Source organism: Siniperca chuatsi, linkage group LG2 (assembly GCF_020085105.1).
Source record: "Siniperca chuatsi isolate FFG_IHB_CAS linkage group LG2, ASM2008510v1, whole genome shotgun sequence".
In the NCBI taxonomy this organism is placed as follows: domain Eukaryota; kingdom Metazoa; phylum Chordata; class Actinopteri; order Centrarchiformes; family Sinipercidae; genus Siniperca; species Siniperca chuatsi.
The window spans coordinates 3,767,157-3,782,807 of NC_058043.1; the positions used below are offsets into that span (position 1 = coordinate 3,767,157).

Sequence of the window (15,651 nt, forward strand, 5' to 3'; positions counted from 1 at the left end):
CACACACACACACACACACACACACACACACACACACACACACACACAGGTTTATACAGTAGAAAAACCTAAAGATAGATATGAGATATACAGTATGTATCCTTCCTTTTTCACAAAAATAACTAAATATTTTGTCAATGATCTTTCAAATCTGGTTATTAAAGAGTTTTGAAAAAAACTTGGATTGCCGGGCCCCCCAACCCACTGTTAATGTCACTCTGTGTGCACTGTGTATATGTGTCTTAAACTGGCAACAGGGACACAGGGACCTTCTTCAAGATTAGGTAATAAAGCAGAGCCCATGTCAAGACTATCATGTCAGTTGATGTTGTGCTTTGGTGGTGTATATTCCAAAACAAATAGTCAATTAAATCAGCACAAGCTACAGTAGACACACAGTAAGCATGGAGCGCTGGGTTAGTTGTTTGCCCAGTTGGTAACCCAGCCTCGTTAGTCTGGCTTTATTACACATATAGTAGGGACAGGTACAGAAGTGACACACATGTATGTCCACAAGTCAGTTTCCCCGCAGATCTTCAGCAGGAGCCACTTCCTCCGTCCACCAGTCATCGCTTCTTTTACTCTCTGTAGTAGCGTTCACAGCAGGTGACTACACTGGTGCGAAAAACACATCCTGTCCTCTCTGATGTCATGTTTGTTTTTGTCGACACTGCCACCTCCCCGCCCACACACCTGCTTGACATACTGTGTGTGAAGAACAAGATTATAAACGCATACAAATATACATGCAAAGGGTGACATCAGGGTGCTAATTATATCGATAGCAACCATATCATGTTTTTAATCATATCTATAAATGGGGCAAGAGATATATTGATAGAGATACAGACTGACACGAACACACAGCTACAGGTATATTTCCATAAATTACATTTTTTCCATAATCTACCACAGAACTCAAAAAGGTATATAGTTTTTCCAAGTAATTTTTCTGGTAGTTTCACTGTACTTACAAGTCTTGCAAGAAGAACCTACACTGACATAAGCCAGAGAGGAATAACTGACACAGAGAGGGAGCCAGAGAAAAAGAGGAAAGCGTCATCATAGTGTGGGACCTACGAAGATGAAACGAACGCATTTGAACAGGAAGCTTTGATCCTCTTCCTGAAGGTAATTCAGGTTGTCATTCCCTTTTGTTACCTGTTCAACCTGAAGCTGTTTCCAGCTGAGCACAGCGACTGTGTTGCAGGAAGATCTTCTAGTCTCAAAATGTTAACTCTGCAGGCTTCCTACGCAGGTTTGAAACAGGATGGGAAAAAATATATAAATACGCAGTGGTACAGTAAATGTGACTGCTCAAAACCTGCATAAAATGTTCACAAAACGTGTTACACTTTTCCTCATTGCTTCCTTAGGAGTGTTTGCCTCGTGTGGAATCCACAGCACCGCACAGAGTGTGTGGAAAACAAACTTTCTGAAGCTTAAAAGTTTTGGAATTTGGACAGTCTTTATAGAACTGTGCACACTTGACTTGTAGAATGACGTTCATTTCACTTTTGGTGAGGTTCTAGTTCTTTCCAAAGGTCTAAAAGTCAGCGATCAAAGGGGATACATTTAAAAGAATTAATATGTTTTAAAAAGTACGTAAATATCTAGAATACAGTTAAAGTAAGTAGTAGTACACAATGCATCCCACCTGTCTTTCAATCTACCTTTAACCCTCTAGACCCCAGTCGAATTCTATAATGTTGCTGCAGTTCACTGTGAACCCTCAGACCTACTCAGTCCAAACAAACAGCGCTATCTTCTTCATAAAAGACATTGACAATCACAAGTTGTGTTCATTTAAAAAAATCCTCTTTAATTTGATACCAAATATGGGGCATGTGTAGCTGTTTAGACCGAGTCTGATTCAACACATAAAAGAAACACCAGACAAAACAACAAATAGCACTAAAACTTGTAAATAGCTATTTCCTTTAACTTCTACGATAAGGTAACTCCAAATCAATTTTACAACAAGAATATGATCTACAACATTTCTCCCCATCTGCTTTGTCAACAAAATCATAGTGTACATCCTATTTTTACTTAGGTGTAGGTCCACATGAGAGTAATATATAATTATGCCAAACAATTAAAACATTCAATGAGAAATGCATCTGTCTACCTAAAAGAAGAGAAAGTAACTTCAGCTCAATTTTTTAATGAATATGTGATCCACAACATTTCTCTCCGTTTGCTTTGTGAGTCAATATTCAGACTCTGACAACAAAACAGATGCTTCACTGGATAACGCTAAGCTTTCAAAAAGAAAGAGAAATGTCCCACACTTCAACCCACACAGCAATGTTAAGAACAAACAACAGAAATGTGGTAGTAGGTAGTGTCTTTGGCAACTTATATAAGAACAAATCGCAGAATTTATATGTGGAACAGTTGCCGCGACCCGGTCAGTCCTCCCTACCGACTCTTTGGCGCACTGTCCCGTGGAAAACACCATCCGTCCCGGTGATTATGTGATGTGATTTTGAGCAACAAACTTGAACTAACAATGCACTGTGGGTCAGGGTGTCTCACTATTGCACTTGTTAAAGTCGGGAGACTCACAAGAGACAGATTAAAAGAAAAACAGTCAAAATCGAAGCTTTGAGATATCTTTGGTCCCTACTATGGTATCATTAAACCCTCCCTGCCTGGTAAACGCTTACATCTTTCAAACCCCATCTTTGTAACACAGGCTTTCTGGGGTAAAAAAAAAAAGTCTCCAATCCAAAGCTTAGAGAACCCTGATGACATCTCCATGGTTGATTTTCCCAGACAAAGCTCATCCAGAACTGATTTGCTTTGTGAATCATAATAAGAAAGTGGTTTCAAAGTGATTTAACATCTTTAAATCCAGCCTAAAGAGCAATGACCGAAAAGAAACATTTTCAAAAAATGATGGGATAATCATAAAAATCTACAAATTCATCATTTAACAAATTGAGAATTTTGATCCGGTGCAGGAAGTTTCCTCCAGGATGGACAGAGCTGAATATTAATCCACAATTGATTAAAAACCTTGAATTTCATTAGATTTTTCCGATTGAACGTCTTTCCATCAAGTTGTTTGTTTCTTAAACTGTGAAAAACACATGCAACAAAATGCATTCAGCTGTGTACTTCTCTTCCATTTTTTTCCCAGTTCAATATATAGATATTAAAAAACCAGCCTGGTCATTACCAGGGTTTTGAAAGCCCTTGGAGGGAGCAGGTTGCGTGTATATTGCAACAGATGAACGGAAAGACGGGTGAAAGACTAAAGGGGCGATCACAAAGAGTCGCTTCAAAAACGCCAAAGCAGCTGGTGAGCCTGAGGAGCGGGGCTGCGTGCGCCTCCGCTCCGTAGCTCTCTCACAGTCCATTTATCAGCATAGTAAACGGCATTATACTCGCCAGAGAAATTTACCTGGCTGCTCAAGCAACAGGCAGAAAGTGGTAAAGTAGTAAAGCCCGCCTTGATGAGGTGATGCGTTTCTAGTGGCGCATCTCTGTATGATCGCCTCTTAACAAATGCCAAATTCCAGCTAATCTGTTTCCAGACTGCAACTGTGACACGTTTCAATGTGCCATTGTTTATTTTATACAAAGACTGAAATCAGTCTATTGTGTTTCCTGCATCTCTCATTAATACATTGCTGTGATTTTAAAAACTTGATGCAACAGGATGCAGCATTATTTTCTTGCTGTTAATATTGCATTCTGTTATGAAGGCAGAGTAACATGGAGGATGTTTTTTCTTTTTCTTTCTTCCTTTCATTCATACATTGCCATCAGCCAAATACCTGGAGATGTGCTGTCATGTTCAGCTGCTTCGTTATTGGTTTAAAAACTTTTCCTCTTGGGTTTTTTGGTGTCTCAGGAAAAGTTTACTCCATGCTTCTTTTAACACATAACTGTTGCATAATGTACCCTCTTGTCTCATGTTTATTCTGTTTTCTTTACACCTGATCACATTTTGACAGGTCATATTCTGACAGGCCCTTTGTTGTATCTTTATCCTTAACAGCTTTTTCTTGTTCTGTAGTCATTTTTGTTTTCTGTACTCTGACATGTTTTATCTTTAGTCAAACATCAAGGGAACTCAGTTTGTCATGGAGTGTGCGCTTACTCTTCCTGTTTTCTATCCCATTTAATTCGATCCTTACATGCGTTACATATCGTAAACCGAAGGAGCTCAATAGGACATTTTTTGTATTATTAAAACTTTTTTCCTCTTGTCTGTCGTTTCTTCTGTCAGCGTGTGCAAAACTGAGGAGGCGAAGGACGACACTGAAAGCAAAGCTGATGGAGGGGAGGATAGAGACGAGAGCAGCAAGGTGAAGAAGAAGTTCTCCTGAGACGCCACATTAGTGTTTTTAAAAAGATCTCTCTATGTCTTCTATTCTCTCTCTCTTTCTGTTTCACTCACTCACTCCACAAACAGCCTGAGATTCAGTTTATTCCTTTATAGACACATTATTTATTTACCTCACTGTAGTCTTGTCAGATAAAGTCTAAGTTTGTGTGGTGATAGTTAAAATTGCCTCTGGGAAGACATTTTTAAATTTTGGATCCTTCCAAGTTGATGGGCGACAGAGCCGTGTAGCCTCTGGGTACTGTAAAAACAATTGTGTAGAGTTAATGATGCATTTTAATACATGACGACACTTAATACCAGAACAACGTTAGATGATGGTGTTGAAATATTCGAAGTGTAAAATATAATCTCTGGTATCTTTTTATCGCTTATTTTATTAGGTTTCATTTATCTTTGCTTTTTGTCTGTTTTTTAAACTTCTGTGCAGCTGTGTTTTTTCTTAACACTGTATTCTTAATCTGCAGTTAACACAGTTAGAATTTTTAAACATCATAGTCGCAAACACAGTTTCAGGTAGCTGATCTGTTCTTCTTGCTAGATTTCATTAAATGCTTATGAAAGGGAAATTGCTGAGATAAAACATGCATATCAACGATCCCATTATTTTGTATCAAATGTGAAACAAAAATAAAACGAAGATTGAATTTTCCATTTTCAGCTGTTTAAAGTTAAGGTAATAACAAGTTTATGTTTAAGTTTCTTCTCATTTTGAGACCACTAGTTACAACATTGGTATGATTTTCTTTGTCTGTAGGAAATCGAAGGGCTGGGCCATAATTTAACATCATTGTTCGTCTTTCTCTGGAATCATATCTCGATGATATGATCATATTTTATTATTGTATTACAAAATTCTCAGTTTATTGCATTAAAGGGCTGTTTACTTGATATGAGATTTTTGCATACATTTGCCATAAATTCATATATTTAGGAAATATTTTAATTAATGTTGTGATATTGATTTTAACCATAGTGCCCCAGTCTCAGGACAAGATATCTGTATGATATCTGGATTCTGGTAGTTTTGTGTTAGAGTTGTGAATTGAAAGTCCTCACTTATGTTTGTGTAAATTTGGATGTTTTTTCCTCGGTAATATTTGTGTGTCTTTAACTCACAGGGAGAGGAAACCTGCTCCAGCACAGATACCTCAGAAAAGCCTGACAGCACTGGTCCAGGTGAGACATACGCTATATTTACCACTGTTATATACGTAAACATATCTGTTAATGTCAAGAATGCCAAGTCATTACACAGAATAAGTCCTTGGGGAGAATGTTCTTCATAAATTACCTTGAAAAGAAGAAGCTCAACAAGAACATAAACACAGAGAAGCATCCTTACATTTAAGATCCACAAACACACATAAATACATGCCAGCTTGATATAGCTGTATAATGTCTTGGCATTTGCAAGTCTTAAAGGCAATATAAGCTATCATTTCAACTAGTAATTTTCATTTTTCTGTAATGAGTCAGATATCCCTTTAGACAATATGATATCATTTCTCTCCACTGGCTTACATCTCCCCCTCTGTTCAGTCCAAGAGGTGCTTTCCCATGACATTTAATATCTAAACCCATTTCACCTTTCAGCTGAAGTCTTTATTTCACTACTGCTCTGCAGAGTACAGGGGTGATCCAATGTGTGAAATGAGTTTTGTTTTTAATAGTGATCACTGTCTCAGTGGGTACATTTAATGGACACCTAACTGTTGAATGGTGCTCTCGAGAAAGAGATAAAAAGACATCCACACTTGGATACAAATACCCTGTTACCCATCGTTCTGGTGTAAACATAACAGATACAGTAATATTGTAAAAATCATCTGTATTCTTTTGGGGGGGGTTTAGTATTCAAAACATGCAGGTACTATAAGGCAGAATATTTAGGGAAAGCTGGAGTATGAGTTTTCAAAGATGGGCAAATTAAATTAAAAGAGCCCAATGTACTGCTTTGATTGATTTGATTTTGGCAAGTTCCAACTCATAGGTTCTGTGGTTTATAATGAGAATTTCAGGAAGGATCTGTCTTTTATTTAATAAATGTCTGGATGTTGTCTTTGTCTATGTTTTAATAACATTAGACCAAATAGATACCTCTTCTTGGCAAATTAACTAGGCAGAATATATGCAGCTGAAAATCATGGAGTTCCAAATCATGGAACAAAGTGTACTGTTTTTAGATGGGACTAGCCATTGAATCTCAATACTTTTAAAGTATCTTTAAACCTTAAGTACTTTTTAAACTGTGTTGATGGGTGAGGATGAGTATTGAATGCTCTTAAGAATCGACCGTTGGCATCCAGTGCCTGTTCAAATTCTTAGTCTTGTTCACTTATTTTTTGATCAAATATTTCCTTATTTACATGATCAATTTGCTAAATTTAGTAGCAAGAAGTCCTCGTATGGCTGCTTTGTGTTAAGACAAAAGAAACACTGATGGATTTGAGAAGTTGAGTGAAAAATTCTACTGATACTCGACCCTTCTTTTAGAATGGATTTCTTTTTCATACAAACTTTATACGACTTCAACTTTAACATTATTGTTGCTGAGGGGAAGTTTTTCTTGCAGCCAGGTAAAACATTGGACACACTGAGAAGGACTAAGGTACATAAAACATGATAAAATATATAAAACATGAATACATCAAGTGACAACGAGAAACCTAGAGTATGTTTAGCCATCGCTAAAAACATCATCAGCCCCCAGTAGTTATATGGGAAACTAACTAATGGGGACCTTGTGCAGACCTCGTAGCAACAGTAGCATCACTAACTTAATCAAGCAGGGTGTAATAATGTACGTCTTTTCTCCACAGACTCCCAGATGTCCGGTGACTTGTGCGCCCAAGATGGAACACTGGTCACCACCACGACGACAACAGGAACAGGGACCGGAGTGGCTGCTCTCCATGTTGTTCAAGCCCGGCCCCTCTGGCCCACTGGCCCCGCCTTGACGGCCCGTTTACGGCGCCTGATCACCGCCTACCAGCGCTTCACGCTGCGCCGTGAGCCGCTGCTCAGGCACGACTTCCTGCTTCACGACGGCCTCGTTGGCATGGGGCTCGGAGGAGCTGGAGCTGCTCACAGTCATCACGCTGGTGGGCCGCTGGCGTGGCAACTGGGTGAAGAGCTGAGGCGGTGTTCTGTGGTTGCCACCGAACCTGACCCCCTGTTTCTAGAGTGGCAGAGAAGGTAATGATGTTGGAAATTAGACAGAGAAACTGATAAATCTACATACTTAAAACTATCAGTATCGGCTGATAGTTTTAAGTTCAATATTGTATCAGTCTTATGTTATTTCTATTGCTGATCCTTTTGGATCTGCATTTCTGTGGTCTTTTATTCTGGAATAGTGTCGCTTAATACTGTCAAACTAGCAGCTAAATTTAATTTTTCAAAAATATAGCTGTGCCGATAGCCATGCCAGCTTCAAAATAAAATAGTTAATTAGTGCATCACTAAGTTGAAATTCTGAAATTCATGGAGGCCTGTTTCAGAGAAACAAGTTTCAAAGAGAGCAAGTTTCAAAACCTCACATTTCACACTTAAAAATATGAATATTAGTTTTATCAGTCTATAGTGGTCAGCTCTGTTTTTCATGTTAAAAGATAGACAGACAGCAGTTTACACCTAAATAAACCACTTTATATTCAGTTCTCCCACTTCTTAAAAACATTAATCAGAACTTTCATAAAAATGCTCTTCACACAACTTCACAAACTTCTTGGAAACTGTTGGCTACAGATTTAAATAGTTAAATACTTTGTCTGAGGCTGGTTTATTATTATTATTATTATTAAGAAGCCCAGAGGCTACAAATACTCTATTATTTTACATAACAGTAGGTGTGTAAATGTATATAATCAAAACAAAAATCCTCCTGCTACATCTTGTATAAAATATAAACACGGAATGTTGTCTTGAAGTCTAGGCATTTCAACTAGTATGCATCGGTTTGTGTAACTCATTTTAATGAACTGTACTTTCCTCCTCTCTTAAACATTCCTAATGTAAATCTTCAGCATTTCTAAAATTGTACACGTAGTTCATGAATATTATATTTGAAACGTTATATCTGCCTTTGTCCTCATGTTTAAGGTGGACCCGTCGAGAACAAGCAGATTTTTACCGCACTGTGTCATCATTCGGGGTGGTGTACGACCCAGAGAGGAAAGCCTTCGACTGGTCCCAGTTCAGAGCACTGGCCCGACTAGAGAGGAAGACTGACGAGAGTTTGGAGAGATACTTCAACTCCTTTGTCAACATGTGTAGGACAGCCTGCAAGCTGCCTCCAAGGAAGGAAGAAGGTATTGTGCATGGTCATACACAATTGAACATTAGCATTTTAAACATAACAGCTAGATTTTGACAGAGAAAACCTTGCTAATTGAATTTACCTTGATAATGTGGTTATTTTAAATGTTGCCAAAAACAGGAAGCTCTGGATTTTCTGCTTTGTTTTATAGCCACAGTTGGCTGGTTTTACTAAATACATACAAGCTTGACTGTTAAAACCTATAGAGTCCAACACAGCATTATTTACAAGTTAATGTTCTCATTGGGGTGTAGCTGCAGACCTCATGTCCCTCCTGGCGACCTCGTTCCTGGAGAACATTACTGACCCCTGCTGGTGGGAAGATTAATTTGATCTTCATTGACAGTTCATTCATAATCTCTATAAACAGATATCTGCATATGAATGCAGAATCTGTAGGCAAGGGACAAGCTTTTGGTATTGAAGGCATTCTGGTTTCCGCTTGTAGTCAGAGTAGTATTGACCAATCACATTTGACCGGGCTTTGGTTGCATGTAAACAGTCCGTGTGGAGAGAAAAAGAGGTGGAATGCATTGGCCGAATTTCAGCCTTGTAACCCAACGGCTATTGTCTGACAACGATTTAGCTTTTTAATCAATCTCTGAACCCTAGATATTAGCTTTTTATCAGCTTTTTAAAAATTTGCAAATCTGCATTCAAATCATCGTAAGATTATAGCCGATGGGTTCTGAGATTGGTTCATTTCAGTACATCACAAATTATGGATTTTAAATTGTAAATAAAACTGTAATGAGTATAAGGACATATTACAACATGTAAAATATATAATCAGTAATGTGACTTCTCGAATGAATGTAAACAGGGTTTATTTGCCCTTGCATGTTAACATAAATTGCATATTTGCTCACCTCGGTGATTAGACATCAGGATCAGCAATATATTTTGATATGGTTGACAGGAGGATGTACATCACACTCACACACCTATTTTAAGCTGCTGTACATGTGTGGAATGAATTGCAACCTCATCAAAGACAGGAGTGACTCTTGCACACAAACACACTTGAACCCATCTCTGTGTCTCTCATACCTTCTTCATGCCTCTCACTGCCTCCATGCCAATGTTGATTATCTCTCTTGCCTCGCCTCTCATTTCTTCCAGGTTTGGTGGATCCCACTGTGCTTGTAGAGCCTCTGACAGAAGAGAGAGCAGCCCGGACTTTATACCGCATCGAGCTGCTCCGCAAGATCAGAGAGCAGGTGGGCTCTTTGAAGAAACAAAGCTTCATCGTTAATACTTGTTTTCAGTGTTGTAAATCAAACTTAGAAAATTTACTTCAAAGTTCATCTCCAACACAACTTTTGTGTATAGTTCATTTCAGTGCATTGATGGATGCACAAATTAATCTTATTCATCTCTTTTGACTTTTTATCTATATCTATTATTTTGTGTCAAAAATGGCTTTCTTCTTCTGGTCTCATAAATTAAAAGTACAAAGTCTGGTGAAGATAGACATCTATTAATCTATCTAGAAATCATATAAAAAAGGTAATTCATACAACCTCATGTCTTGCCTCACAATAATCACATTTTAGATTAGTTTTGTACAGTGTCAAAAGTAATCCAGTTGATTGTGGTTTGTTCATTCATAGTTGCAGTACAAACATGAACTGTTAGCTAAACCTGACTTTTCATGCATTAAAATGTCCAAAATGTTAACAACTTCAGGCTAAAAAAATTGGCCTCAGGTGGCGACCACAGCTAACTTGCTGCTTTTGTTGCATCCTGTATTGCCAGTGCTCAAAACGTTCATCCTAAAAGCAAATAACATAAAGTAAAACAATATGAGGGAAACGGATGAAGAAAATTAGCTACCAATAAAGTATATTTTTGGGTATATTATGCCTTTTATTATCAGTGTACACTAGAGAGATGACAGCAGTGGAGAGAAAACTGGGGATTTTAAATAACCATCATGGACTACCATTCCATTCTTCCCTTTTCCTTCCATAGAATACATTTATTCTTTACATCTCTGTTTTATATTTACATATTTACCTTGTGTCTTCCTGCTCCCTGATCTGCATCCTTCCCTCAGGTTCTCCGTCACCCGTTACTCTCGGCTCGCCTCCAGCTGTGCCGCCCCTCCCTCTACCTCCCGGTCTGGTGGGAGTCTGGCAAACACGACCGTGACCTCCTCATCGGGGCGGCACGCCACGGCTTGAGCCGCACTGACTTCTACATCCTGAACGACCCCCAGCTGAGCTTCCTGGAGGCTCACAGGAACTACGTCAGGGGACACCCCTCTCATCTTCATCCTCAAAGTCATCATCACCCTCACCATACCAGCTTGGCGACTCATCCTGGCATCTCGTCTTCATCCTCCTCCTCGTCTCATCCGCAGCTGCCTCATCCTCACTGCTGTCTGTATGATTCGGGTCTTGGTCGCCACTCTCCTCAGCCTCCTGAATATCCCCACCAGTCCTCTCACCACCACCATCATCACCACCAGCATCACCCTGCACCTCCATCGGCTCCTTCTCCTTCCTCCTCGTCTTCCTCCTCCTCTCACCCTCACCTCCACCCTCCAACATTGGATGCCCACAATTCTGCCTCACCAAGTCTGGGAATAGTTCCTGGGTCACGAGGAGATTTCCTTGACTGTCCTCCTTTGGATGAAACCCTGGAGCTGGGTTCGCTGCACCATGACGCCATGTCTGCCGATGTTTTACATGGAGGGAAGGCATCCAAAGATGCCCTCAACGGTTTCCCTTTCAATTCAGCTGCAGGTGGTCAAAGCATGCTCAACTCGTATGGTGTAGGGGGAACAGACCTTGATTCAAAACTAAGGAGTGACGTGCTGGTTGGTGAGCAGGGCTCCTCAGAGGAAACTGGGCTGATGGCGCCATCAGTGGAGCTGGATCAGTTACAGGTTTGCACTGTGCATTAAATCTACTTCTTAAGTAATGACCTGGTAAATGATGTGTATGTGATTGAATGTTGTATATGAACTGCCTGAGATGTGCTTATTTTGTTACTGCTCTTTTTAGTCTGTAACATGTGGGAAAAATTGTGAAAAATCAAAGTTTGTGTGCATCATCATCTTTCATTCATCCATCACCTTCGTTCCTGCAGGCTCCCTGGGACAGTACTGACCACTCCAGTCCAGCTCACCACATGTTCAATGAATCCGATCCAATCCTGGGTCCTTCCACTCTGGAGACTGGCTTTCTGGAGGAGGAGGATGAGGAAGCACAGGGGGGAGACAGAGGAGGAGAGGAAGGTGGAACTCTGGAGGAGTGTTTGGGCCTCCCACCCTCATCCTCTCCTTCCCACCCCTCTGCAGGGGATTCTGTGGAGCCGCTGTCCTCAAGTTACATGCTCTTCAAGGTTGGTTTTTGTATCCTGTGCTATCAGGGTAACATTAGCACCTTACAGAGTAAATGGTTATCATTTCAAATCTGAAAACTACTTATATACTGTTATGTAATGTTTTCAGTAGGGCAGGCAATAGACAAACACACTTTGACCGTACCATGAAATACCCAATTTCAGTATTAAATGGAAAAAAGTTGGCAAAGTTGAAAGAAATACTGTAAGGTATACTGAGAAAATGGACCATCTTCAAAAGTAGCTCATGTATCATGGCATTCAGGGAGGATTTCAAATGCTGAAATAGAGTTCTCCTCAACTACTCTTTCAGTGAAGATATTCAATAAATGGGTCACGTGAGCATAAAGCACCCACTTCAGGTGTGGCTGACTTTTGTCAGGGTCATAACACTCCAATAGAACTATAATTAACATATTTAAATGGCTTTGCATTTTTTTACATTTTAAATTGATATTTTAAAATGTTAACTACTTGATGTGCTGAGCCCTGAGACCTTCTGTTCTCTATTGGCTGTTAGAATTATGCATCACGGGATGATTTGAATTTTGAACTAATGAGAGAAAACACCAGCACTGATAAAAGAAGACCACAGTGAATTACGGCTGGGCAAGTCGCTATTATTTTAATAGGAATATTTTTCCGATATATCACAAAATGGCAGATGTATGCAAAATCACAAGTAAAGCAATCAATAAATGATGTGTTAAATTATGCATACTACCAGTGTGCATCAGACACATTACATCAGACGTCATACATATAAAACAAAAAGTTCAGTATCTAATTGAGTTTGTTTTTAATTTTAACATTTTGTAACCAGTATTTTGTAAAGCAATAACATCATAATGCGATTCTTGAGTAAATCTGATTTTGACACTTTTGTTTTATGTATTCAGGACATTGGTGTGAGCGAAGAACCCAGCGCAGATCAAACCGATCTGTCAGCGAGCCCCCCTCCGCCCTACGTCCCCCCTCCTCCCCTCTCTCTGTCTGACATCACTGCCCACGAGCCGCAGGATAGGCTGGGCCACTCTGATGTTGCTGAGAGCCTGAACAATCCTGTGGAGGAAGGAGAAGGCCAGGAAGGAGGCGCTGGGTTCGAGTTTGATGACAAGGAGGAAGAAGTGGAAGACTTGTCGAGGGCAACCATGGAGCAGAACATGAAAAAACAAAGAGATCAAAGTCTGGAAAGAGAGGAGTGTGATGCAGACCAAGGTATGTCAAAAAGTACTGCTAGTGTTTACATGTATTCCAAAACTAAATCCTTTCACATACGTGACCACAAGAAAGAAGCTGCAGACTGCGTTTCTTAAAAATGTTGGTAAAATGTCATTATCTTATGGGAAGCATATTAAATGATAATAGTAGAGTTAGTATAAAAAATAAAAAATAAACATTTTTTTTTTTTTTTTTAAGAACTGGCAGAATGCAAAGCACTACCCCACCCTCCTGATTCTGACCCAGGGACACTGAGTTGAAATGAATACTTAGTCTTAACAATTTTTCCACCAGGAGTGTGTTCTTTTTCCATAAAAAAACTTATGCCATCAGAATAACTTGACAGATGCTGTAATCACATAAAACGTCTACACAGTGGTTTTAATTTAAGTTTGTTTAGCTCCTTTCCACATGATGGAATTTTTATTGAACTAATATTGCCAGGCACTACGTAACAATTTGATGGTTTATCCTCACAGGTGCAGACCAAAGTTTGGGAGTCTTGAATCCACCCATGGAAGTCCCACAGATGGACGGGATAGAGCCAGAGCCAGGTCTTGGAGAACAGAACGAGAGGATGGAGGTCTCAAACCGACTGTCTCAAGACCTTCAGGAGAGCTTTGACCAAGCAGAGCATAAAGAGGAGTTACCGCAAGGCATGCACCCTTATCTTGGGAAGCTGGAACAGGAGGGTAGCCTTGCATATCCTGAGTCTATTGAAGAGCCTGGGGAGGAAGTGGATGGGTTGATTTTGTATCAGACAGTGGAGACAATGGAAAACTCTCTTGACACTGAAACATTGATGGGGAACGCGACTGGAGAGTTTGTGCAAGCGAGAGGAATTCCAGAAAATTCCATAGAGGATAGTCCAGTGGAGGACACAGATCTTGCAGATCAAGTGGATGAGATCTCAGAGGGGCAGATGGCTCATGTTTCTCTTATGGGTGTTCCAATGGTTCAACCCTGTGATGAAATGGCAAAAAAGGCAGTGAAACAACTAGACGCCAAACCCAATGAGATGGAGCTGGGGAGTATTTACTCAGAATACACACAACCCTCCTACCCTGCTACTTCTGTCTCATCCCCTATAGTAGCATCAAAGCCTGATGAAACCACCACAAAGAGCGACAGTGGAGATGGAGTCAAAACCGAAGTCTCCATGGATCAGGAAAACTATGAAGGTACAGTTGAAGATCTGAACTTACCAGATGGCAGCAGAGACTGTAAGAATAGAATCCTGACATTCTCCCTTGATCAGGACAACAAAGACAATCTGCTTGAGCAAAATGAAATCAAAATGGCACCTACTCTACCTGTAAACAGCATTGACACAAAGCCATCTGATCTTAATTTTTCTCTTCTACCAGACAGTGGCGGTGAGAAGAAAACACAGCAATTGGAGCTGCCAATCAAGTTAGAGAAGACCAAGACAGAGACTCTTGAGGATGTCTACCCTGACAGCTCTGAAGTCAAACATGGAAAATTCCTGTCCTACGCCGTTAAGTCAGAAGTATTGGTGACCAAAGTTGAGCAGTTAGACTATCCTGTCAAACCAGAAACACCGGAGACCAAACCTGAAGATCTAAGCCTTCCCATGAAGCCTGAGAGACTAGACCGTAAACCTGAAGTTCTCCAGTTTGCAGCTTATTCAGATGGCGCCGAAATCAAACCTGAAGCAAAGCCAGTAGCTCTCGGGTTTGCTGCTTATACAGATGGAACCAAGCTTAAGACTGAGACAAAGCCAGAAGGTTTAAGGTTAACAGCCTTTCCTGACACGTCTGCCATCAAGCCTGAAGCCAAGCCAGAGGGTCTGGAGTTCACAACCTACCCAGACAGCTCTGAGATTAAACCTGAGGCCAAGCCAGAGGGCCTCGAGTTTAGAGCATTACCCGAAATCAAAGCTGAGACGAAGCAAGAGCTGTTGGAGGCTGATAGCACAGTCCTGACCCCAAAGCTCGAGCAGGCGGATGGGCTGGTGGACACCTCGGGAAGTCTGGTGGTGAAAGGCCAAGTGAAGGAGGAGAGGCCAAATACACCAGGTAAGAACACTCAGACTTGGTGAAAGACAATTCAGAATGGGTTTCAAAGATTCAAGATTCAAAAAACTTTGTCTATCATATGATATAAACTAGGGCAGCAAGATGTGGTAAAAAAAAAAAAAAAAAAAAGGGGGGTGACAAGACACAGCCCTGTGGGACCCCAGTATTTAAAACAATGTTGCTGGATTTTAAACTGTTTGCTCTAACATGTTGGGGTCTGTCGTTTAAAAAAAATCTTTAATCCATAAAACCAGTGTTGTGTTGACTTGTAATTCTTGGAAGCGGTGCAGAAGTGTGTTTGTGTTTACTGTATTAAAAGCAGATGAAAAATCCATGAATAAAATCCTGACTGAGTTTGG

The 15,651-nt window shown here is 40.2% G+C and overlaps 1 protein-coding gene and 1 long non-coding RNA gene across 11 annotated transcripts in view; one reads left to right on the plus strand and one right to left on the minus strand.

The window, feature by feature from the left end:
• Window positions 1-15,651, plus strand: part of chd6 (chromodomain helicase DNA binding protein 6) — a 105,754-nt gene that overhangs the window by 75,581 nt on the left and 14,522 nt on the right. For 9 of the 10 annotated variants that reach the window (XM_044217513.1, XM_044217530.1, XM_044217522.1 and 6 more), the window contains 9 exons: window positions 4,244-4,322; window positions 5,482-5,539; window positions 7,183-7,558; window positions 8,465-8,673; window positions 9,804-9,901; window positions 10,741-11,574; window positions 11,778-12,032; window positions 12,932-13,250; window positions 13,733-15,292. In XM_044217513.1, the coding sequence (XP_044073448.1) occupies window positions 4,244-4,322; window positions 5,482-5,539; window positions 7,183-7,558; window positions 8,465-8,673; window positions 9,804-9,901; window positions 10,741-11,574; window positions 11,778-12,032; window positions 12,932-13,250; window positions 13,733-15,292 (3,788 nt within the window). The remainder of the gene's footprint in view (window positions 1-4,243; window positions 4,323-5,481; window positions 5,540-7,182; window positions 7,559-8,464; window positions 8,674-9,803; window positions 9,902-10,740; window positions 11,575-11,777; window positions 12,033-12,931; window positions 13,251-13,732; window positions 15,293-15,651) is intronic. The other variant, XM_044217567.1, reaches the window with a different exon arrangement.
• LOC122885869 lies at window positions 27-2,878 on the minus strand. Its single transcript, XR_006380213.1, has 4 exons — window positions 1,354-2,878; window positions 1,162-1,250; window positions 975-1,076; window positions 27-705 (listed from the first exon to the last, which is right to left on the minus strand). It is a non-coding gene; the product is annotated as an uncharacterized LOC122885869 (long non-coding RNA).